The sequence below is a fragment of the Crassostrea angulata genome, chromosome 2, assembly GCF_025612915.1.
Source record: "Crassostrea angulata isolate pt1a10 chromosome 2, ASM2561291v2, whole genome shotgun sequence".
NCBI classification, from domain to species: Eukaryota; Metazoa; Mollusca; class Bivalvia; order Ostreida; family Ostreidae; genus Magallana; species Magallana angulata.
In genome coordinates, this window is record NC_069112.1 from 25,560,299 (window position 1) to 25,585,460 (window position 25,162).

Below are 25,162 nucleotides of genomic sequence, written 5' to 3' on the forward strand. Positions count from 1 at the left end.
ATGTCAATATCACGAGTTGGTGACCGAAATCCCGGCGTCTAAAATCAATAGAACCGAACCGATTGTGACGTAACAGATCTTGTGACTCCGGTTCTTTGAATAAAACACCTGTGTTTTTGCTGTATGTCTGTCTGTCAGTATCGGATATTAGCCAGGTAAGTAAGATTTGCTGTAGCTGGACTTCTTTTGTATTCGTGGATCTATCTGTACATGTATGTAAACACACAAGTTCAATTATTGGGTCACTGTTTAAATCTAGTATATTAGGGTTGTGTTTAATTTTATTTTGCAATTTTTGTTCATTAATTAAATATGTAATCAACTGATGTTATATTCATTCATTTTTTTTTATTTTAAACTTTTTCTAAGATCTTTTATTGTTCCTTGATCTATCATATTCAAATGTTAATACATGTCGTTATAAGACAGAATTAAACATTACTTCAGACTTAATGTTTGGCGATGAAATGAGCGGTCAGGCATTTTAAATGTTGAAAGCAACTATTCACGCTTATAAAGTATATATAATTTTTCATTAATATTTCGAACAGAATAGATTGCCCTATTATCGGTTCTGTAGAAATACAATTCATTTATAATTTTTTTTTTTAATTCGGAGAGTCTTTTATTCAATTTCAAAATTTGGAATATTTCAGTATTTTTTTTCGTAAGTAAATACATGTGTTTGTTAGCATTATTGCGTGGACCCTGAGGTCCACGCAGAAAATATATAAGCGAGGTTAAACCGGATGCTATGGGGAAAATTCAGCCTGCGCATGAGCTAGCCTGGTTCCTATGCGTAATGGGTATCTCAGGGAACCAGGCTAGCACACGTTTATCTGAATCGGGATCGGGATTTCGTGCCGTATGCACACATAAGTTAAAAGGCGCTGTAATTGTAAAGTTGTCGGTAAACAGTACAGAAACAAAGTATTCCTTTTTAAAAATGATTGGCATGTGATATGAACTATCAGTATTATGAAATAAGTTAATGTTATGCCGAAACTACAGCATGCATCAAATAGCATAATTTGCAATGTTTTGTTGTGTTCCGAATACACAAGTAATTTAACTTTACTTTTATAGTAGGCGAGGCTAGAGAAATTCTCGATTAATTTTTTTAAGCATTTAAGTATGATTGAATAATTATGTCACTGTATAAAAGTTTAAATCTCAAGAAAATTGCATCATATGAATATGAAATTTTTAATTTACACAAAGCTGTCACTGCATAGTTAACAAAGTAGTGCGAATCGTAATGTGTGCGCAAATAGTAAAATTCACCGAATGCCTGATACTGTACATGCAAACTTCATTCATAGATAGATCATAATTATTTTAGAAGTATGAATCCTTTAAATTCTGAGATAAAAAGTCAGGGCTATACATACATATATACGTAATACAACGTACAAATTTAGTGGTTAAAAGCAGAGGGCTAGAGTCGGTGGAATCTCTGATAATCTTAAGGCTTTCACTTTTTCGTTGGAAACACATACAAATGGTCCACGTATTGTAGTCCTTTTTTAAAGGACAGCAACTTGTTTTAAATATTAGCAGAAAAATGTATTATAATAAAGTTTGTATAACGAGGTAACAAAATCATTCGGGTATTTGGCAATATTACAAGGGATTATGTGTTCAAAATGTGAAGCAATGATATTTCATTTATTCCAAAAGTAAACATTTTCATTTAAAAGGACATGTGCACTTATGGGTCCAAGTAAAAAGTGAAAAAAATGAAAATTCAAATTAAGCATTATTTTATATTTATTAATATTCAGACTATAAGAATCAACAAGTTTTAGCGCTGAATTTAGTGTATAAAATAGCACGAAGCTTTAAAACATAGTACGAGTCAGCCGACATTTATGATTCTATAAAGTAATTCGAGGACGGGTATTCAATTCAAAGTAAGTGTTTACTGTCAGACTAATCGTGTTCAAACTTGTGGAAAAGACAAAAGACGCATTATACATTTAGAAAACTCCTGTGAAAAAAAGTTTGCACAACATTAGGCAGGTACCCAAAATATGAAAAAACGTATGAAAATTTCGAGGATTTTCCTATAAGTGGCAGCTTTTACGTGCATGACCCATGTTTGAACCCACTTATGGAATAAATTATTTCAAACAGTAACGTGGGTTCTACCTAGATAAAAATTGCACTGAAAAGGGGCTCGTTCTCTACAGCTTAAGTGCACTTGCTTTTTCATATGAAATAAGAGTCAACATGCATGTAAACTCTCTCTCTCTCTCTCTCTCTCTCTCTCTCTCTCTCTCTCTCTCTCTCTCTCGCTCTCTCTCTCTCTCTCTCTCATTAAAACGCGTTTCAATCATATCATTCAAAGTTTGTATGTCTGCATTTTAATAGAATGTCTACTGAAAAAGAAACACTACAACGGCGTAGCCAGCCGGTACCAGGGGAACAACAAGCCCCACCAGCCCAGCCCCCATCGGGCTTCACACCCAACCCACAGGGCGCTAATCCAAACAGGCACCTGCCGCCACCATTACACGGGGCTAACCTTCCATCACAACCACAGAATCTACCACAAGGTGGCTATCAACAACAGCCGCAATATATATACCCACAAGTACCACAATACGTTTTGCCCCAGAACCCTTTGTTGTCACAGCAACCACCTACGGGATACATTCGTTACAATCTTAACCACCCAGTTATGTTTTGTCCGACGCCAGCTCCAAAGAAATCCATTTTAGAGGCGTATCTGCTACTGATTGTGCTAGGCTTGTTCGGAGGACACCATTTCTACCTTAGACGTCCTGTATGGGGTATTTTGTACTTTTTCTCCTTCGGATTACTTGGCGCAGGATGGCTGATTGATATTTTTAGACTTCCGGTTTTGGTGTCACGATGTAATAACGACGCTTCACAACAAAACCCAAACCTAGCTAAGAAAAAGCATTTAGATGACGCATATGTGCTCTGGTTTCCAGGCGGTTTTCTAGGTAGGTTTTATTTTAGACAATAGTGAAAAAGCGAAAGGCAAAGTCAGGACTATAAATTTGTTTTTCTTTGAAGAGCAATACCATTTTAAATGGATAAAATATTAATGGTTGAAATACATAAGAATAAAATATTCAAAAATCTTAAAAGAGTGGACGAGTGCGCGTTATATTTACAAGCATAGTAGATGGAAAGATAGTATTCATAATTCATTTGATTTAATTTTTTTTCAATTAAGTAACGTGATAACAGCGTTAAACTACCTTCTTTTTCTATTCAGGTCTACATCATTTCTACTTGAATAACATTGGCCTCGGAGTTCTGTATTTGTTCACTTTCGGACTCTTCGGTGTTGGTTGGTTAATTGATGCCTGTCTGATGCCATACCATGTTAAGAAAGCCAACTCAAACATTCCAGATTGCATTGAGAAAAGCGCAGCCGCGACTTGCATCCTAGCTGTTTCTCCTGCGGGACTTCTCGGGGCTCATCATTACTATTTAAATAGAATCGGGTTCGGGCTTCTCTATACTTTTACTTTTGGTATTTTCGGTGTTGGTTACATTGTTGATTGGTGTCGTTTCCCAATCTTGCTTAAGCGCTATAACAAAAGTAAAGAAATTGGTCATACTTCTCACAAACACCTCGATGACGCCTATCTCCTTTGGTTTCCACTCGGATTTCTCGGGTTTCATCATTTCTACCTGAACAGACCTGTTTGGGGGCTTCTGTACATGTTTACCTTCGGTTTGCTCGGCATTGGGTGGCTGATTGATTTATGCCGGATGTGGAAGTTGGTAGAAAATTGTAACAAAGAAATCGATGAAAGAGTGCATCTTACCCGGAATAATCGGAGTGTAGCTAATCCCAACTATATTCAAGGACAGTATTATGGCAACATGCCGACAACAACTGGTAAGAAAATAAATGTGAATGTTACAAATTATAAACCCCTTCATAAATATGTATAAAACCCATTTTCAGTGCTGAAAAAGTATGATAATACACTTAATGTGGTTAATATATCTTTTGGTAACTAGTCTCTGTTATCCAAATTATTTCTTGGTAAATGTAAATGTTACAAATTTTGAAATTATAAACCCCTTCATAAATATGTATACAACCTATTTTCAGTGCTGCAAAAGTATGATAATACACTTAATGCCGTTTATAAATCTTTTGGTAATTAGTCTCTGTTATCCAAATTATTTCTTCGTGAATGTACAGATTTCTTTTTGTATTCTATGTTTTACCCATTTTAATGGCTTCCTTATATCTTAAATCTAGTTGGCGGTCATGTGCCGGTCAGCTACGGTCAGTTTGGTCCCTGTCCACCGGGATATTCCAACCCACATCCGGGGATTTATCCAACACAACAAAACGGTGAGTTGACAAAAACAATAGGTAAATGAAAACAAAATCACTGTTAAAAAAAAAACAACACTTTAGGAAAATTGTGAGCATCGAAATGAAGTCGTCACTAATAGACATTGGCTTTAATATCTGAAACTCACTTAATCGGAAAGAATTATCGAAATAAAAAAAGATTATGCTGATTATGTCTTATTAATAAAGACAAAGTGCCATGCATGATTTAGGTTTATCCTAATTAGGTACTTATATATGTAGTAACTTTCAAAGTTATGTAAAACTGAAAAGGTACATAAACTAATTCTTGCAGTCAATATTTAGCAAAAACTTTATCTATTTGAGCTGACATTCTACCAATACATGCTCATTGAAGGGTTTCTTTTTCAGTTTATAAGTAAATCCTTCAACAGTGGATAAAAAGGCGCATACATGTTAATGTACAGATGATCACTGCTAAATTAAGAACGTTTATAGTCCTTTATTTCATTCAATTATCTCAACACATCATATTTTTCTTTAAATTTTCTTAAAAGAGAACAGAAACAAAGGGAAAACACCGTGGATATGAAACACTTTGATTAATATATTTTTGAACAGCACATTCAAATATCACATTTAAATATGTTATACTGTCCTTTTTAACAGGATATGGTGCAGTTCCTGGAATGAATGACCAACCCCCTCCATACGAGGCCGCGTCAATTCCTACCAAAGGTCACTAGTTCAAAGGTCAAAGTCGCGATATAATGGCCTTTATGCAATCGACGTCACTAGCGTCCAAAGTTTGTTTTGGAATTTGTTACAGGTGTATTTGATATTTCTAGGATTAAGAAAGTGTCTGAACTTTCTAGTGTGGGAACTTTGTATAATGCATACATCAGATGTTATTTATAGCTATATCCGATGTTGAAACTCATTTTATCATCATTTAAAGTTATGATTGACGGACCTGTTGTATAATAGCATGGATTGTTCAAATTGCTACAAATATGTCTGAGCTAGAAGATAAATATAGCATAGGCTTACTTAAAAAAAAAACCTGTTTTAGAATAAATTGATGTTTTAAAATAGTTTTAATGCAAATATTTTTTATATATTAAAGTAAAGTTTTTTAGTACAATAACGATTATATAGCCTATCTGTATGTTACATGTACGTTTCGCTTGAGCAATAAAAGCGGTTTGTTGTATTTGATTTACATACTTGTTAATGTCCTTTTAATATAGGCCTGATATATCTCTACAGCTATAAAGCTATGGATAATTATGCAAATGTCATAGTTTCCTAAAGAAGAGATAATTTCCTTAAGTTTTGATAAAGTGAATTTTATTAACCATGGTATTTTAGTCTTACTGCTGCCGAATTTACAGAAACCCCTTATTTTCACCGGTGACAGTTAATTACTCGAATTCTCTTACCCCAACGTTGGAGCCCCTTATGCAATTATAACAGTTAATTATACTAATATTATATGATAAATACTGAAATCTGATTGGATTAGACGCAGTTGATACAGGTAGTATACATTTATTGCACAATGGTGAGGGAAATATGAAGATTAAAATTTTATTCCCCAAAGAAAAATCATATAATTTAAAAATTGAAAATTATTTTTCTGGGGGAATAAATTATCATTTTACCCGAACATTCATGCAATAAAAGTTTTATCATACGGGACAACAAATGATGATACAACATATATTGATTTTTTTTTCTTTTTTGCTTGTCGAGATTTTTGATAAAACTAGCCCCCCCCCTCCCAACCCTATCAATTTTCGTCCGACGCCACTGATATGTATCAACGCAATATGCTTTGGTTTAATAGAAATATAGCGGGTGTGTACAGGGATTATTTCTATAAACAATTTTTCATTAAAAAAAAAAAATAAAACTTAATATTTAAATTCAGTCATCAATTTCAAAATTTTTTATTTTGTGAAAACACGATTGAAACCAAAAAAAAGTTATGTAATGTAAAATTTCGTTATATTCAAGCTTTTTAGCTCACCTGAGCTAAAAGCTGAAGTGAGCTTTTCTAATCAAAATTTGTCCGTTGTCTATCGTCTTTGGCGTTGGCGGCGTTGTAAACTTTTCACATTCTTCTTCTCTAGAACCACTGGGCAGATTTCAACCAAACTTGGCACAAAGAATCACTGGATGAAGGTGATTCAAGTTGGTTCAAATGAAGGGCCACGCCTTTTTTAAAGGGAAGATAATTTAGAATTATTGAAATTTTTTGGTATTTTTCAAAAATGTTCTTCTCCAAAACTATTAGGCCAGAAAAGCTGTTACTTGAATGGAAGCATCCTCAGGTAGTGTTGATTCAAATTTGTGCAAATCATGGTCCCCGGGGGTAGGATGGGGCCACAATGGGGGAATGGATTTTTACAGAAGAATGTTTAGAGTAAATCTTTAAAAATCTTCTTTTCAAACACTATCCGGCCAGAAAAGCTTAAACTTGTGTGGAAGCATTTTCAGGTAGTGTAAGAATCATGGTCCCCTGGGGTTGTGTGGGGCCACAATGGGGGGATCAGGTTTTACATAGGAATATATAGAGAAAATCTTTAAAAATCTACTTCTCAAAAACTAATAGGCTAGGAAAGCCCAAATTTTAGTGGAAGCATTGTCAGGTAGTGTAGATTCAAGTTTGTACAAATAATGGTCCCCAGGGTTAGGGCGGGGCCACAATGGGGGAATGGATTTTTACATAGAAATATATAGAGAAAATCTTTAAAAATATTCTTCTAAAAAACTATTAGGCTAAGAAAGCTCAAATTTGAGTGGAAGTATCCTCAGATAGTGTAGATTCAAGTTTGTGCAAATCATGGCCCCTGGGGTTAGGGTGGGGCCACAATGGGGTAATATATTTTTACATAGGAATATATTGAGCAAATCTATAAAAATCCCCTTCTCTAAAAATATTAGGCCAGGAAAGCTCAAATTTGAGTGGAAGCATCCTCATATAAAATAGATTTAAGTTTGTTTAAGTATGGTCCTTAGGGGTAGGGTAAGGCTACAGTGGTGGCGAAATATTACAAAGGAATATATAGAGCAAAGTTTAAAAAATCTTTTAAAACAATTTGGCCAGAAAAACTTAAACTTGTGGAAGCATCCTCAGGTAGTGTAATTCAAGTTTGCAAAATCATAGTCCTTGGGGGTAGGGCGGGGCCGCAATGGCGGGATGAATGATTACATAGGAATATATAGAGAATATCTTTATAAATACCCTGGGAAAGTTTTCAGTCCAAAAAGCAGTAACTTGTGTGAAAGCACAGGTTGTGCAGATTAAAGTTTTATGAAACCATGATTCCCTAGAGAAAAGTGGGGCCACAAAATTGGGGGGGGGGGGGGGTATAAAGGAATGGAGAGAAATACAGGTACAGGTACAACAACAAAAGGGGCTTGGTATTTACCAACAAAAAATATGTGGATAAAAATTGACAGATTCTAAATTTTTTTAACAAGGTCTACTGTACTAAGTTGTCAAGATATTTTGATTTTGATACTGTTATGTTAATTTGATCAGAGTTAAGGCAATTGTTGCTCAGGTGAGCGATGTGGCCCCTGGGCCTCTTGTTCTTGTTTATATTTTGTCAGCGTTAAAGGTTTAACAAATAATGTTTTTTTTTTACTTGAAAGGCTAATAATATTTACTTTTAACGAAAAGGAAGCAAACGATATGTTTAATGTATATTTTTCCGTTATCTGTTATCTCAAAAACTTTGACTATGAAGCAATGTTATGGTTCGCACTGTTCATATACGCATCATGCTGATAAAAACTACTATTAGCGCGCGAAGCGAGTTCTACCGGCAAGGCGTGTGTGAATAGAAAATTCGGACTATTTGCACATTCATTCAACGGATTTTTTTGGCGTCAGAAAATCGGACCAGTAATGCCTTGTTTTAATCGTCCCAGTAGTTCCCTGTAATTATGGTTTCCCATTTCACACTCTCACGATAACAAGATAAAAGACTATGTACATGTACATGCATTGTAAATAACACAACGCCAATTTCCATTACTTTTAAGACTAACGGAGTTATCGTCCTTTCGAGTGATGTCACAATGGATTTCTTGCACATTGATCCGAGTATATCAGAATTTTTCGGCGTCAGTAAATTTCGACCCACAATGCAATTCCTCAATGTCGGCCGATCTCACTAGACTGTATACTATCTCGCGAGAATCAAAGTAAAACTTTTGAGAAACAGATAAATTGTGTAATTTCCAGAACATCATGCTTTTTAAGTAAACAAAACAATATTTTTCACGTAGTTTTTTCTAGAGTGTTTTCAAAGAGGCAGACCATACTTGACCGACGTGAACTTTGACGTCACAAAAAGGGGAAACTACTCTAAGTAGTTATTGTAAATCTAAATACCAAAATCTTCTCAAAATCTTGCAGAGCTAACGAATCGGGACATTTCTTCAGAGATAGGAAACAGCTGTAACTTGCTTTCATTTGGATGAATGCTCACATTTATTTTATTCACTATATTTACGGTAATTTCCAGGAACGTTTTTTTAAATGGGGCGTGGCAACATCATTCAAAAAAACCGCACAAGCAAAAAGAAAAATTTAAATTCTCAAAATCAGGAAAATTCTAATCGGGGTGAGGAATGGGGAGTGCGTGGTATGCCTTTAGCTCTTTAGCTGCTCAAAAGTGTCTTTATTTTCACTACTTTTTACGGTATTACATGCTCCCGGGAGATCCATTTTCCTTATGTGATCAACAAATTTTTTTATATGTAAATTTGATTTTTTTTTTTTAAACGGGGTAGGGGGGACTTTGTGATAAGTCAGTTTTTATTTGTAAGTTTAAGAAAAATGTCTGCTGCTAGAAAAGAGGAAATAAACTGCAATGTACATTATGTTAAAATCTTTATTATTCAACAACATTTTATCTGAGATAAATTCTATACTGACGTGCGACCAGTATATAAACAAACTGTGTAAAATCAGATTTTTGATCCGCTCCGACAAATTCTGATGTCGCTACACTTTGTTCAGCGACTATCAGAATTTCGGAGCGTTATTAAGATCTGATTTTAATCAGATTGGTATATAAATAAATAAAAAATCTTATGAATTATGAATAATGAAAATTTACTGGAAAATAGGTATATTTATTTTATTTTGCATTCTTCATTTACTTTACGTCACTACTTTTATTTTTATTGATTTATCATAATTCATTTTTGATCACCTGCTGCGCTCGCCCCGACAGTCGCACCGTAAAACATATTAGTGTGTAGTCATTTTGATGATATATTCAAAGGAAGTGTTCCCTACGAATACTCACAGTACATAGATAATGAAGCATGCTTACAGGAGGTGTCCTATGTTTGAAAGAAGTGATCCCTACAAATACATAGATAATGAAGCAAGTAGATACATGTATCACTTTGTTACAAAAATAGATATTGAACCCAATATTTTAAAAATATGCTTGGAATCATAACTGACTAATAAAATCATATGGTACTGGATAACTGCCAGTGTTATTTTCGCCCCGTGTTATTTTCGCTTTTCTGCACTTGCCAATAGTTTTGCCCAGTCTTGAATTCATCAAGCAATTGGTGTTAAAAGAAATAGAATAGGACACATTGGATTTTGCCAAGTCGTAAATTCGCCCAGTGACAACGAGGTCGAAAATAAAACGGGGGCGAATATTTCCCTGTATACAGTAATACATTCATATGTAATCACGATATCAGTGTGGTTAAACACTATTTTACTTGACGTAAGGGCTGATCCGCGAGTCATCATTCTTAGTAACATCTTTTGTAAAACTGTACCGCATAATTTTGCCAAAGATGGCAGTTTTGTAGTAGCATAAGATGTTGGTTCCTGAAAAACAAAAGCGGCTATAAAATCTCAAAAAAAAAATAGTATATTTGATAACATATTTTGATTTTTTGAAAAATGTATATTCAGATTGGCGCGTAATAATTATCCACCATTATATAAATAGTGCCTGTTTAGGAGGGTAACTGTTGAAATCGACACCCCGTGAAAACCATTGTCAACCAAATCATGTCAAAAAATAGGTGTGTTGACATTAGTAAAGCATGAACTAGTTTTATATCTGATACATGTGGGTATATATGTCTATTGTTTACAATAATCGTTGATAAAAACAAAATCATCACTCCATACAAGGAAGTTACAAATGCAGTATAAAGAAGGATAGCTGTTAAACCAATTACCACAAATATTATTCTTCTCTAAAATGTGATATTTTTTGTCATTAACTATTGAATAGGAAAGAAAAAAATCCAAATAATTTGTAGTTCAACTGTTCTCAATAATACTTTTGCAGAGCTCTTCTTCATAAAGAGATAAATATAGTCTAAAAATGACCATGGTCTTAAAGCCCCCTTAAGTAATGTTTATTACAGTTGCGTGTGAGTCCATTTTGACCCTTTTAACGTTTTAATATTAACCTTTTTTTTCAAGCTGAATATTTCTCTTGATCCCTTTTTAATGGCAGAGACGGTGATTTGTTTATTTTTTTCTCTTAACTGATTGCAGCTTATTCAATAACTGTGTAGGTTAAAGTATTTTACTACTTTCGTTGTGTTCTGCGAATGAAAGAATTTTTAAAAAGAAAATATATGAGAGTTTAAAATTCAAAATAACTTTTTATAAATTATATCCCTTCTTTTTCATTTCACTACATTTGGCTACGCTTCATATTTTACTTTATCATCTGCATGACAATTACACTATCAGTGTCTAAAAATATAATGTTATTCAATTGTCTTTATCACGGGAATTTGATCGGGGAATATTGAACAGAATCCGGCGTCCAGGCGAATTGTGACGTCACGCAGGTGATTTGAATAAAACACCTGTGTATTTATGTTTGTATTTTTGTCAGTGTCAGACTTCAGCCACGTAAGTAAAACTTGATGAAGCTTGACAATTTTAAGTTAATTTTTTGTAGTAGTTTCTAAATATTCAATTATTAATTTTATTATCATATCATATATTTGTTTATATATTGTTTTGAATGTGTATCTATGTTGATCAAATATATACCAATAATGCCGAGTCTGTCTGTATACTGTTTGTATTTTTTAATTTGCATCTTGAAGGAACCTAGTTTACAATAAACTAATTTCAATAAATTTTCATATAAAATTAGAACTCCTTTGCCTTTCGTGTAATAATTGTTATGTAGGTGACGTGCAATAATTTCTACAAGAATTAGCGTACTCTTAATGTGAAAATTTTAATATGATTGGTTTAAATGGTGGAACATCTGAATTTCTTGTTTAAAAAATCCGTATCAATTAAATTCTTGAAGAAATGTGTTTATAGTTCGAGAAATAAAATTTATGCGGTAAATTATTTTCTCATGGGATAAATACTTCGTCTCGTAAAATATATAATTTAAGGATGATATCTCATTCATAAGGTGAACCATGATAAAAACAAAAGTGGTAATCATAATCTTAAAGCAAACGAGTTTGCTTTAGAAAAAAAACGTAAAATAGGAGTTGCAAAAATGCCATTTCTGCAATACACATGTAACATAATTATTTAGCTCAATTTTGATGCTTAGTATTTTTGGCATTTAAATGTTCTTAGAATGAACACAGAAATAGAAACTCAACAACAATGCACCCATCCGGGATCTGACGGTCAACAAGCCACAACAGACCAGTTCCCGCCAGGCTTACCAGTCAATCCGCAAGGTGCTAATCCGAACGGGCACCTGTCGCCGCCATTACATGGGGCTCACCTTCCGGCGCAGCCACGTAGTCTTCCACAATATGGCTACCAGCAACAGCAACCGCAATATGGATACCCACAATACGTCTCGCCAACAAATTCGCCAGACTCTCAAAAACTGATGGGGGAATACGAGGGGAACAGCCACAATCACGCGGCTATGTGTCCAGAGCCAACGTCACGAATACGTGTTTCTCTCATTGAGGCTTACTTATTGATGATTGTCCTGGGCATATTTGGGGCGCACCATTTTTACCTAAAACGCCCACGATGGGGACTTCTCTACTGTTTCACTTTTGGTTTACTCGGCGCTGGATGGCTTATTGACATCTTTCGACTTCCGGTCTTGGTTTCTCGATGTAAAAATGAAGCTTCTCATCCAGATCCAAGCCTTGCCAAGAAAAAGCGTTTGGATGATGTTTATGTGTTGTGGTCTCCAGGTGGTCTTATGGGTTGGTAATATTATACTGTAAAGGTGAAAGCGTTACAAGAATTATGAGATATTTATCTATCGTAGATAGAATTATTATAGTAAGATTACACATAAAACTGATTCATTGACTTGTGTAAAGCTCCTTATTTTCCAATTTATTTTTGACCAGGGCTCCATCATTTCTACTTGAATAACATCAAGCTGGGAATTTTATATCTTTGCACATTCGGAATTTGTGGTATTGGTTGGTTAATCGATGCCTTTCTAATGCCGTACCATGTAAAAATCGCCAATTCTGACAACCAGGATTCCACTGAAAAAAGATTTACAACGACCTGCATCCTTGCGATTTCTCCAACGGGACTCCTCGGAGCTCATCATTACTATTTGAACCGATTTGGTTTTGGGCGTCTCTATAATTTCACTTTTGGGATTTTTGGCATAGGATACATCGTAGATTGGTTTCGTTTTCCAGTTTTACTAAAGCGCTCTAACACAGCCAGGACAATGTGTCACAGTTCCCACAAACACCTTGATGACGCTTACCTTCTCTGGTTTCCACTCGGATTCCTCGGGTTTCATCATTTCTACTTAAACAGGCGTGGCTGGGGACTACTGTACATGTTTACTTTTGGTTTCCTTGGCATTGGGTGGCTCGTCGATCTTTGCCGGATGCGGACGTTAGTAGAAAATTGTAATAGAGACATTGACGAACGAGTGCATCTTACCGGAAGTAATATAGGTATACCTAACCCGACCTATATCATTGGGTAGTATAACAATAAAACGCCAACAATGACAAAAACATGCTTGTTAATAAATTTTATGTAAATTACATATTTAAAATTGTATTCGGTTAAAAGGTACCAATTTAGGTACGCTGTTGATTCGGTATGATAAGTTCAAAGTGGGGTTTAGAGGTGGGCTTTTGTTTTCTAAATCAACAGTATTTAGCCTCATCGACCTAATTTTTTTTCGTTTATTGTCAGTCGGGGGTCACGTGCCGCTCAACTATGGACAGACGGGTCCCTGTCCACCGGGATACTCCAACCCACATCCGGGTATTTATCCAACCCAGCAGAACGGTGAGTTTGAATCACAAATTGACAACAGGGTACCAGACACAGGTTATAATTTGGTTTCACTGAATCAGATAATTGGAGTAAATAACAAAAAGATAGTCAAACCCCACAGCAACGTAGAGAATCTAAGTAAGATACATGTAGGTGGTGTGTTAATTTCACCTAGATAAAAACAGCGGATTTAAAATCTAAAAAAAAAAAAAAGCATTTACCGAAAATGTACGTCGTAACCTTTGGCAAACACAAATATATATATATATATATATCGAAACCCGTCTCTCCCCCCCCCCCCCCCCCCCCTCCACACACATACACACTGGAATATTTTTGAATCTGCGCATGTACAGGAACCGATAATGCACATAATAGTAAAATTAAGAATGATTCAATTACAGATCATCTCTGTTGCGTTATCACGAATTAACTCCGCAGTAACTTCTTGTTTTCAATGAATGCGTTTTATTTAGCTTCTATAGCAATTTTCATCTTTACATATCTTCTCTTCGTGGTAACTTAAACACCTTTGATTTTTTTAACAGGATATGGTTCTGTTCCTGGAATGAATGACCAACCCCCACCATACGAGGCCGCGTCGATTCCTACCAAAGGTCACTAGTTCAAAGGTTAAGGTCATGGTGATTTGATCGTTATACATCCAAACGTTACAGCTGTCAATTATTAATACTATTTAAAGTACAAGTTAACTATAAATTATGAAAGTATGTTATATTTGTTAACCAAATGTTTTATTACACTGTTTTATGCATTATTATGTAAAGCACGCAATTGAAGCTGAATAATAAATAGTATTAACTCTTGCGTTTTATACGTGAAACTTTCAAGACTATATTTAAAATTACTGACAATAAAAACATAAAAGGTCCACTAGATTTAGGAAGTGTATATTATAATTGTTCGTATTCCGTCAATTTACACCACTGTCTTTAGTTTTTACTTATTAAGATTTCACTTGATGTAAACAAAATTAAATCAAGCTTGGTCTTTATTTTGATACGAAGATACGAAACTTTTGGTTTGTTAAAACTTTGGAGGTAAAAATAGCTACTGATAATTCATAAGTAAAATACAATTATCTGAAATTGGTGTTCTAGTATCCTTAATGCTAGCTGCTGATCTGTAGCCCTATGGTTGTACCGTGGAGCTATAGTATATTGTAATCTCGGTTTAATATATTTTATTATCATATGGGCCGAACTTCAAAAGAAATGTTCATTGATTAGGATTCAAACGCGTTTTTTTTATTTGATTAGTTATACAACAAAACGATGTATTTATGTTTGGTATTTATTTTTGAATGATCCCTCTGGGAAGTTATAATCACGTGATGCAATTCTGAATCATTCTTGCAAAGATAGCTTTAAAATCGATTTCAACATGAAATATGAAAAAGGCAAAACCTTTTACATACCTCTAGCACTACCATCCTATATCTACTTACTTGTAATGTTTGCGTTCATAACCCTATAAAAGCAATGATTTTTGCTAAAAATTTTGATACTTTAAATATCAAAACTCAAAAATGAATAGTAGACTTACCAAGTTAAAAAATTTGCTATAATAAGTTGCATTCTTTGACGACAAAGATGACTTTACATGAATCATGATAGGCATAATGGACAATTACAAAGAATGAATTATCGTCTACGGCAAACACCTCTTGAATTACACTTAACTATGAACAGTGTGATATTCTAAAAAATAAGGAGTTCAAATTTCAGATTTACCATCTGGAATTTTTTCATATTGTTCAAGTGACAGGATAAGGATAAAGAGTTAATTGCAAAGAGGGAATTTGGGTCATTTTAAAAAGTTCTGGTTTGATTTGCTTCAGGGCCAGACAAAACCAGTCCTGATGAAATTTGTTACTGCAGTATTTACAATCAGAATTATCACCACCCCTATTAAAATCGGTAATGAAAATTCTACGTGGATTTAATATCATAAAAAGATTATATCCTCATTTTTTGAGTAGAATTTGTCGTAACTTACATCGACAATTCTTATGTTTCTGAGATTATTTAGCCAAAGTGCTTGATTTCTGGCCTTCATTTATCATTAGTTATTAGGTTGATACCCAAACCTTTGAACTTCTTTATATGCAGGCAAATTCTTCGTCAGAGGTCATAAGGCAATATTACTCTAAAAATTTTCAGCCTAATATTTTGCAAATGGAAAAATTTATATCCTCAAACTAATTTATGATGTGTTATATTTTCCCTATTAATCATGTTTTATCGTTTTAGCTAACACTTGTGCTTTAGGTTTAGCTGTTAGCTATTAGTACACTATTACACATGGTTTTCAAGCCTTTCATACATATATTTGCTCTTTCAATTACTTAGATATGCATGTATCATATTCCATATCAATATAAGTTTTTGAATATCAAAATAAATGCTAATTCAGCGTGATATAGGCAATCATCAATACTTTGGTCTTTTAAAAATAATTACCGTTAGTATTTTTTTTCCAGTCAAATGGTCCAGCGCCAGGATATTTTCACAAGTACACCTTTAAAAGGATGACCAAAAATACCGAAAACGGACCTATTAAGTTTGTTTGTTTTTATTATTTAGTTCACGTTTGTAAAATCATATTTAGGTATGCAGATGTTTTGATCAACAGAATTATTGCAAATATAACAATTCTGTTTCAATAATATCCACGGATAAAAATATAAACGATCCAAACTTTCCAACAGACACTCGAAGATATGGATAAAAACATTTTAAAAAAGTATTTCCCAAAAGAAAAATGACAAGAGAACAAGAAAATGAAGCATGTGAAATAAATATTGACTAGTTTTTATTAATTAGCATAATTTCGAGTCTGTATATATTAATGGAATATGCAGTGAAACAAACTATATAATTATGTAGTTTTCATGAATATCTAATAGAATAGGCAGGATGTTTTCTTGTGTATGAGATGTGTAATATTGCCTGTATATTAGTAATAATTCATCTCATATATTGATTGTTAAATTACATTTGAGACGTTGCTTTTGCTGTGTACATTTAAGCATTGAATCATTATTTTTTGAAAGATATAGTCTCATAACTGCAGCGGTGTGTGCATACAAATTGAGTAACGCGCTAGCTTTCAAAAAATAATGATTTAATACTTATATTTACATTTTTTTAACTTCTTGCCTTGTCTGCAATTGTGATTTAAACGTCAAAATTTCTGTTTTATCCTAAATGTAAGTTCAAATTAACGGAAGAGCCACTGTAACAGCCACAAGCGTGAACTTTGATTCTCGCTTGTGACGTTGCATTTTACAGCGTTCAACGTTTGTGACGTCATAATAAAACTAGTCATTCTAACCTATGAGTACCCTGTGTGTGTTACGGTCTTATAACTGCAGTGTCTTTTCACACACTTTACATGCAAACAATATTTGGAATGTAAATATAGACAAATATTTACACATACCGAGCATGATTCCTTCTATTTCTTACGGAAACTTCTGCTATTTCATAACTCTATAGAAACTGACAGGACTGAGAACTACCAGCCACGTTTAAGGATTGGTCGAAACCTACAGCGACCTAAGAAAAATCACTGTCTGCACGAAATAACCATGATGATGTCAGACTGATAAATCATGCAACACAAATAACAGTACAGTAGATGAGTATCTCGATAATGTAAATTTAGAATATATATTAAACGACAAAGACAGAATAGAACTAGACAAATTTCCAACGCTTTTGGAATGTACAGAAGCTATTCTAAGTATGAAAAAAAATAAGTCCCCGGGACTTGATGGATTACCATCAGAAATTTATCAAACATTTTGGGAAAGCTTAAAAGAATATTATTATTGTACTATTCAAGAAATTTATAAAAAGGAAACTATGGCATATTCGCAGAGGCTCTCTCTAATCACTCTATTATTTAAAAAAGGAGATCCACAAAACTTAAATAATTATAGACCTATTAGCCTTACAAACACCGATTATAAAATTATTGCTTTTATTTTGCTAACAGACTTCAAAATATACTTGATAAAACAATATATATTAATCAATCAGCTTATATTAAAGGACGAAATATAGCGTTAAATGCTAGATTAATTGTTGATATTTTTGATTATTATGAGGAGAATGACTTGGAATCAATTTTGTTGTTCATTGACTTTCAAATAGCGTTTGATTCTGTTGAGTGGAATTTTATGTTAAAAGTTCTTAAAAAATTCAATTTTGGAGAAAACTTTTTGAAATGGATTAACTATTGTATAACAAACCTATATTCAGAATAAAAAAACAATGGGTGGATATCTAAGACATGTAATATGTATAGAGGCATAAGACAGGGGTGTCCGGTATCAGCAATATTATTTCTTTTTATTTTTGAAATCCTAGCAAACGTCATAAGGTCTAATCCAAATATAATAGGCTTTCAAAAACCTGGAATGATTCGGAGTATAAAGATTATACAACATGCAGATGACTGTACTCTCCCTTTAAAAGACGAAGCTTCATTGAAAAATTCCCTAGAGATAATACAAAGTTTTAGTAAAGTATCAGGTATGAAATTAAATATGTCTAAAACAAAATGTCTCTTAACAGGTCCCTGGAAAAATGTTTTACAAGAAATAGAAAATATAAGAGTAAACAAAACATGTATAAAAACTCTCGGAATCTTTATAGGTCAAAACAAAGAGATGTGTTACAATAAAAATTGGACAAAAATTGTTGACGATTTAGAAAAACTATTTGAGTCGTGGAAAACAAGAAAATTAACAATATTTGGTAAAGTTTGTGTAATAAATAGTTTGGCAATACCAAAATTCTTATACACTGGATCAATTTTAAACCTCCCAGATGAAGGTATACTGAAAAAACTACAGAGTCTTTTATATAATTTTAATTGGAATAAAAAAGACGGGATCAAAAGAAATACTCAGATAGGAAAAATTCAAGATGGAGGCATAGGTATTGATGATATACTGATGAAACTTAAATCAATAAAAGTGTCCTGGTTAAATCTCATTTCCAGAAAAAAACAGTTCCTTATCAATTTTTGTAGACAGTCTGTGTAAAGAAATGTTTTTTTTTATTTTGAGTATCTCTGTAAAACCAATGTAACATGTTTACATGATTATCGAATGATGGAACATTTTTCCCTGTTTTACAAAGAAATATTTGTCTTTTTTAACGAATAAAAAAATTAAATCAGACATGAGTCTAAACGCACTATTAAAAGAACCGCTGTGGTGTAATAAAATTTTTGTGTTTAAAAACAAACCAGTATTTTTTAAAGAGTGGTTAAAAAGTGGTATTAAGTATTTAAACGATATTGTAAACGAAAATGGTTTGAAACCTGCAGAATGGTTTAGTGACCAACTTGTCTGTAAAGGAAACTGGATATGTGAATATGTAATTATAAAAATGATCTTTTCAAAATGTTGTCAAAAATATGTTTTGTCAGATATTCAATATGAAAACATTGTATTCGGAAAAACGTCTTTTGAACTGTGTTTTAAAAACCATGTATACATCTGTGATATTAATTAAAAGTTAATTTATGACATTTTTCGTCAAAAACAATTTGTAACACCATTACATCAATTTTACTATAAAAATGATTTTGAAATTTCCAAGGAATCATGGAAATCTATTTATGAACAAAAAATCTTAGCCATTAAAGACAAAAAAATATCTGACTTTAATTACAGACTACTAAACAATTTTTTATGTAATAGAGAAATGATGAAAAGATGGAAAATTGTTGAAAATGATATGTGTGTCTTTTGTAAAGATGTAAAGGAAAACAACGAGCATCTCATTCTGAGATGTAAGAATGTAAGTCAAATATGGGACACTGTTCAAAAATGTTTAAATTTTGATGTATCATGGAAAACAGTAGTAATAGGTTTTTATTTTGAAAAGAATGAGAAAACACTATTTCTTAACAGTTTGATTTCTTTGATTGCCTGTAAGATATATAAGTATAAAATGTATTGTAGAATTGAAAACAAAGAGGAAAAACCTCAAGAAATATGTAATCATATAAAATATGTACTAACTTTTTTCTCTGAGGTCTACAAATCGTTGTCACAAAGGAGTTTTGCAATCCTTTTAAAACGTATAAGAAACAGTTTATAGTTCTTATGATACTAGGTAAATTGATACATAACTTATTTTTATTTTATATATATTTATATATCTTTTCTATATCTGTTTTGTTATATAAATAGGCGCCAACAGGTCCACATACCAGGTGCAGTCGCTGTTTTGCTAACATGGGGCATTAGAGACTTGTTGTTAGTAGATTGTGGCCCTTCATGTTAGCATAGGCAATATCTTGCTGTACTAAAAGTGAAATATATATATATGTGTGTTTGAACAATTCTGAAACCTTTTTCATTACCTTTTTGTCAATCATTTTTTTTTTGTTTTTTTGTTTTTTTTTTCAAATATTTTTTTTTTTTACTTATAAGATTTTTGTCGAATACTCTGTATGAAAATGTGCATGTCTACTTATATTTAAAGATCCATTACATATATGTTGAAAAATTATGTAGTAAGTACTTTTGCTATTGTATTAAGAACAAATGTCAATTAAAAAAAAAAAAAAAAAAAAAAAAAACTTACTTTTAAGATAATTTTACTTACTTTTTACAATCAATTTATAAGTTTGTTAAAGATGTAAACATAAACAATTTTAAAATGATTTCTTTGATGATTTGTGCGGGTTTTGAAGATAGCCATTATTGCAGAATTTTATTTTTTGGCAAAGTCGCCATCTTCATATCCCGCATGAATCACCAAAGAAAGCATTTTATTGGTTACATGTAACTATTTCCTAGTTTATTTATTCATGTTATTTGTACTCATCAGACTCCATTAAAAAGTCAAACCTCTGAATGTCTGAAATTTATACATGACAGAAGTCTACTGAAGATCTTAAAACCTTTTAAAAATGTGTTGACGTGTGTAAGCTAATATGATGCAATTTTAAAACGTTTTTATGATTTACAAAAGTTGTCCATTGAATAACAGATTAATATTTAACTGTTAATTTAAGATTTATTCTTCAGATATAGTGGTTCGTTATAAATTACGAGTTATTCGAGTTTTTATACGTTATTTGATGCGCCGAAATTTGAGATGATGTTGTTAGGTATGTGGAATAGATAAAATGATAAGGCTAGCTATCAGAATTCAATTACGTCCAATGAATTGTGTGAAAAAATATTTGTTTATACTACTTAATTATACCTTTTCCATTGAGATTTTTAAAATTATTCCTCATGTCGATGCATTTTATTGATTTGCAATGTATCAACATGAGAAGTACATAATCACAAATCATTGAATAATGGCATCTATTATATTAAGTTTTTACTAAAGGTGAAACATATCTTGCACTGGTTGGTAATTATCCTTGAATAGAAGGTTAAAGTTCTTAAAAAAATTTGGTTGATCATAATCAATATTTAAAAGCAATATATGATTGACATGACAATGTATTATTATTTCTTTAAAATGCATTATAGAGGAGCTTGTAAACATACTACATTTGGTGGTGTATTCTATTGGACGCTTTTGGTGGAATGCGTCCGCTTAATCAAGTACATCGCAAAATGCCATGCATATAAGTGTAAGAATAGTCACATTCAGGAATACGCTAAATCAAATCTACGTCAACTTGTTTACAAACTAGATTCCGCCAAATATCGTACACGCCAAATATAATACGTTTACAGTAGTCTTTGAGCGTTGTGTGTATTGTGACTGCATACAGTAGTTACAATAGTATGTACAATGCATTTGTGGATACTACACTGTACTAATAAGTGGATTGATACGTGCGTATTCCACGTACATTTTTTTGACGTTGTTTTTTTTTTTTAAATTGTCTTGCATGCTATAGATTTTATGCTATAATATTGTTTGTCTGTCATTTGATTTCACTGACTGTATGCCAAATGGTGATATCAATAAACCATGGAATTAAATTGAATGTATTTGATCATATTTTATTGTATGGAAACAAAGGACCAGGAACAAGAGTTATTCCTCCTTAGATGTAACGGGGAGTTGTGCAATTTCAATACCAAATGATGGATATTCATGTACAGAGTTTTGACAATACCATCAAACATTGATTTATAGGTACAGTCATGTCTACTAGTTATTTGTACTTTTTAGAGAAAATAAATGAATGTGTAATAATTTTTGCCAGGTCATAGAAATCTGTATATTCAAAATTAATCAAAGATTATAATTAAATCACTAAAGTATTGCCAAAAAAGTATGAACTGAAATAGATTGTTAAAATGTATGAATAATTTCCAATATTAACCATTTTTTTAGATACAAGTATTTCAAATATGTACCTATAATATTCGATTAAGTGTTTCTCTTCAAATAATTATACTTTTGAAGGTTGAAATCTATTTTTATATATAAAATATTTACCCTCTAATTATTTTTTTCTTATGTCTGCATTGGAAATCTGTGATGTTAAGTATTCAATAGACCAATCCACAAATAATAAAAGATATGTCCCTTGGCCGTGATCTTTGGGGAAAACCCCATAGGTTTCTGACGGAAGCTTTTGTAGTTTAGAGGTTTGTAACTATGCCTTGACAATAAAATCCCGTTAAAGTTGTGTATTTTGATTGCCCGAGGATGAGACATCTCACACATTAAAGGAATAATTAAAATTCCAGTGGATTTTATCACAGTGCGCCCAAATATTTGGTAGCAAAAAAAGTGTTTTTTAGTCTTTTAACCTTTGGGTTGACACCGCAAAGGGGAGCAACTTTTGCAAAGTGTGGACTGGACTAGTACTGCAACTCGTCAAACCTGATTGCGGCTTATGAACACAATTAAACATCCAAAGGCGTCCGGAATCGATTTATTGTACGATTAAATGAAACGTTCAAACGTACACAACCAATTTGATATAACTGTTTCTATTAAGAAAGAGGATTTTATATTCGTGTCATTTTTTTCAGTGCAAAATGAAAAATGAACGCAATACACTAGGGTCTGCAAATCTCGTTTGCTTTCACTTTCGTTTTCCAACATCCGGGTGCATCAGCGTTCGTAGTAACATTCCTGTGTAATGGTGTATTGTTTTGCAATCGATTGTACGCATCGCACTGGCGGAAAGCAGATATGCAGTTTGCTTAGATTCCCAACTTATTTTAGGGAAAGATAGAAATGGATAGATAGGTGCAGGTAAGTCATAAAAAAAAGATATAAAACGCATCATTGTCTTTATATTCAGTGTTATTTAGAGGTCAAGAAATAAAAAGATGCATTAAAACAATTTTCGTCAAACTGTGAGTGTATTTAAAGAAATTTAAGACGAAGATGTTCAAGCCAAACGTTTCTATAGAATTAGCATTTGATTTGCATACTTTTATCTGGCAATGTTGAGATTAAAAACCCCTTCAAACAATTTCCAACCAATGCAGTAATGCCATGTTATTCTGGCCTGTTTTACTTTCTCCTAAAAAAAACCAGATCTAGTTTTCAATCTCACATCAAAAAATATATTGATGGTTTAATTCTCAAACAACTGAATTGTTATTGACAACATTCTGCAACAGAAAATAGACCGATCAGAAAAACTTACAATTTTTAAAATTAAACCACTAAATACGGACATGTTTCTAATTACAATCAGTTATAAATGAAAAATTAAAATGTATGCCAGGATCAACTAAAAATATGTTTGTATCAAAATGACTGAATCTTATGAATTGCACATTACAGTGTCCGTCTTAAAGAATCAGATAGCGAGTCTCCGAGAAGATATTGAAATCATGCAAATACAAACACACAAAATGTCAATCAAAGATACTGTGGTTTCATTAATATTCAAGGGTATCAATTTTCGTGGTTAAAGTGAAAACCACAGTTTCAAGGATACGTAAATTCGTGGCCAATGATCCTATCTATACAAAATGTTAGTAGAAATTGCACTTCAATGAACATTTATTTTCATGGATAAACTTAACAACGAAATCCACGAAAATTGGTATTCAACGAATATTGCTGAAACCACAGTATAATAAATGACACTGAGAAGGTAAGTTACATAAATGGAGTCAAGGACATTTAAAATTTTAAATGCTTCATTTTGTAGAATTATAATTGTTAATCTTAAATGCATATGCATAATAAAATACTTGTTACTCTAGAAAAAAAAAATGACAGTGCATCCTAAATTGTGTTTGTTGTATATATGTAAGTACATTTTAATGTGGCCTCTACACCTTATTCCCAGCTTATGTGTTTCAAATTGTTGTCAGTATGCTCTACAGAATGGCACCGTATAACTATTCCGCTGGTTGGGCTGTGACTTGTTTTCCATTGAGGACCAATTGTTGATAATGTTAATGAAGCTGCGGCTTAATTATCGTAATATGGACTTGTCGGTACGATTTGCAACAGCCAGGGCCACTGTTTCAAATATCATTAACACTTATGTTTCAGTCTTGCATGAAATCTTCTTTGACGGGATTTTTAAGGAAAAAGGTATTTAAAGTCAGATAGAGTGCAAATGATCGTTGCCCAAGTCCTTTAAAGAGTTCGCGTCAGCTCGAATATCTATAGACGCTACTGAGATTATTCAAGATGTGCCATCTACATGAACCCGCAGTCCCTGCCTTACATTAGTTATAAGAGCAGACATACAGTCAAGGCAGTCACGTGTTTCTCCCAACGATGCACTTGTGTTCTCATCTGACTTGTACCCTGGTTTAACTTCAGATGCAGCCATCGTTGATCACTGTGGAGTGTTGCAGCAGCTTTAAGCAGGAGATCTCATATTAGCCGATAAGGGTCTCAACATCTACGACAAGCTTCCTTCTGGTGTCTCTTTGAATTTTCCACCATTTCTTTCACAAAGAGCACACTTCACCAAAGAGGAGGCAGCATTATGCTACAAGGTATGACAAGCCAGGATTAATGTCGAGAGAGCAACTGAGCGCATCAAAAACTATGAAATTCTTAATCACATTCCAGCTCAGTATCGACATATGTCTTCTAAAATATTTCAGTTATGCTGTTGTCTCGTAAACATTCAGGCACCACTTCTTAGGAAAATTTCAGATAGATACGAAATTTAAATAATTATGCTATAAAAGATATTAAAAATGATTCAACTTGAAAAGTAGCATTGTTCTTATATTTACAGATATAAATGAAAACACAATTCAATTTATTAATACTTAAGAATGTCCATTATATGATCTTTTAGCATCAGTGATATAACTAACCTGCTTTACTTATTAAGTGATTCCAGAAACACCATGAAATAAAAGTATATTATAGCAGAAATTTTTGGGGCCCACATGTGTGTAATAAATGTATATGGGTAATTTTAGTCAATAAAATAAGTGTATTACTTTCATTCTGACTTGAGTGTAGTTGATGTAATTCATCACTTTTTAATTTAATAAGCAACATATGCCGTTACAAAAACATTTGTTACGTTATCTTTTTTGCATCACATATAAAGTAACAAGAGAATGCATGAAAATGTGAATGCGATAAGATTTCTATAAATTATCT

The 25,162-nt window shown here is 32.8% G+C and overlaps 2 protein-coding genes across 2 annotated transcripts; both read left to right on the forward strand.

Moving 5' to 3' along the window:
* Positions 1–5,527, forward strand: LOC128171766 (uncharacterized). The gene is made up of 5 exons (XM_052837548.1): positions 1–155; positions 2,374–2,972; positions 3,251–3,883; positions 4,256–4,351; positions 4,985–5,527. The coding sequence occupies exons 1-5, from the start codon at positions 124–126 to the stop codon at positions 5,059–5,061; spliced, it is 1,437 nt and encodes a 478-aa protein (XP_052693508.1). The 5' UTR covers positions 1–123; the 3' UTR covers positions 5,062–5,527.
* Positions 5,528–10,887: 5,360 nt separating this feature from the next.
* On the forward strand, positions 10,888–14,214 carry LOC128174078 (uncharacterized). The gene is made up of 5 exons (XM_052839713.1): positions 10,888–11,243; positions 11,940–12,535; positions 12,686–13,258; positions 13,506–13,727; positions 14,138–14,214. The coding sequence occupies exons 2-5, from the start codon at positions 11,941–11,943 to the stop codon at positions 14,212–14,214; spliced, it is 1,467 nt and encodes a 488-aa protein (XP_052695673.1). The 5' UTR covers positions 10,888–11,243; position 11,940.
* The last annotated feature ends 10,948 nt before the right edge of the window (positions 14,215–25,162 follow it).

What these genes read in the sequence shown, in the direction of transcription:
- LOC128171766 (XM_052837548.1), top strand. Translation starts at nt 124, where the DNA reads ATGTCTGTCTGTCAGTATCGGATATTAGCCAG. An exon ending in GTTTCCAGGCGGTTTTCTAG is followed by an intron (nt 2,973 to 3,250) that starts GTAGGTTTTATT and finishes TTTTCTATTCAG; the next exon opens with GTCTACATCATTTCTACTTG. An exon ending in TTATCCAACACAACAAAACG is followed by an intron (nt 4,352 to 4,984) that starts GTGAGTTGACAA and finishes CCTTTTTAACAG; the next exon opens with GATATGGTGCAGTTCCTGGA.
- LOC128174078 (XM_052839713.1), top strand. Translation starts at nt 11,941, where the DNA reads ATGAACACAGAAATAGAAACTCAACAACAATGCACCCATCCGGGATCT. An exon ending in TCTTACCGGAAGTAATATAG is followed by an intron (nt 13,259 to 13,505) that starts GTATACCTAACC and finishes GTTTATTGTCAG; the next exon opens with TCGGGGGTCACGTGCCGCTC. An exon ending in CAGCAACGTAGAGAATCTAA is followed by an intron (nt 13,728 to 14,137) that starts GTAAGATACATG and finishes TTTTTTTAACAG; the next exon opens with GATATGGTTCTGTTCCTGGA.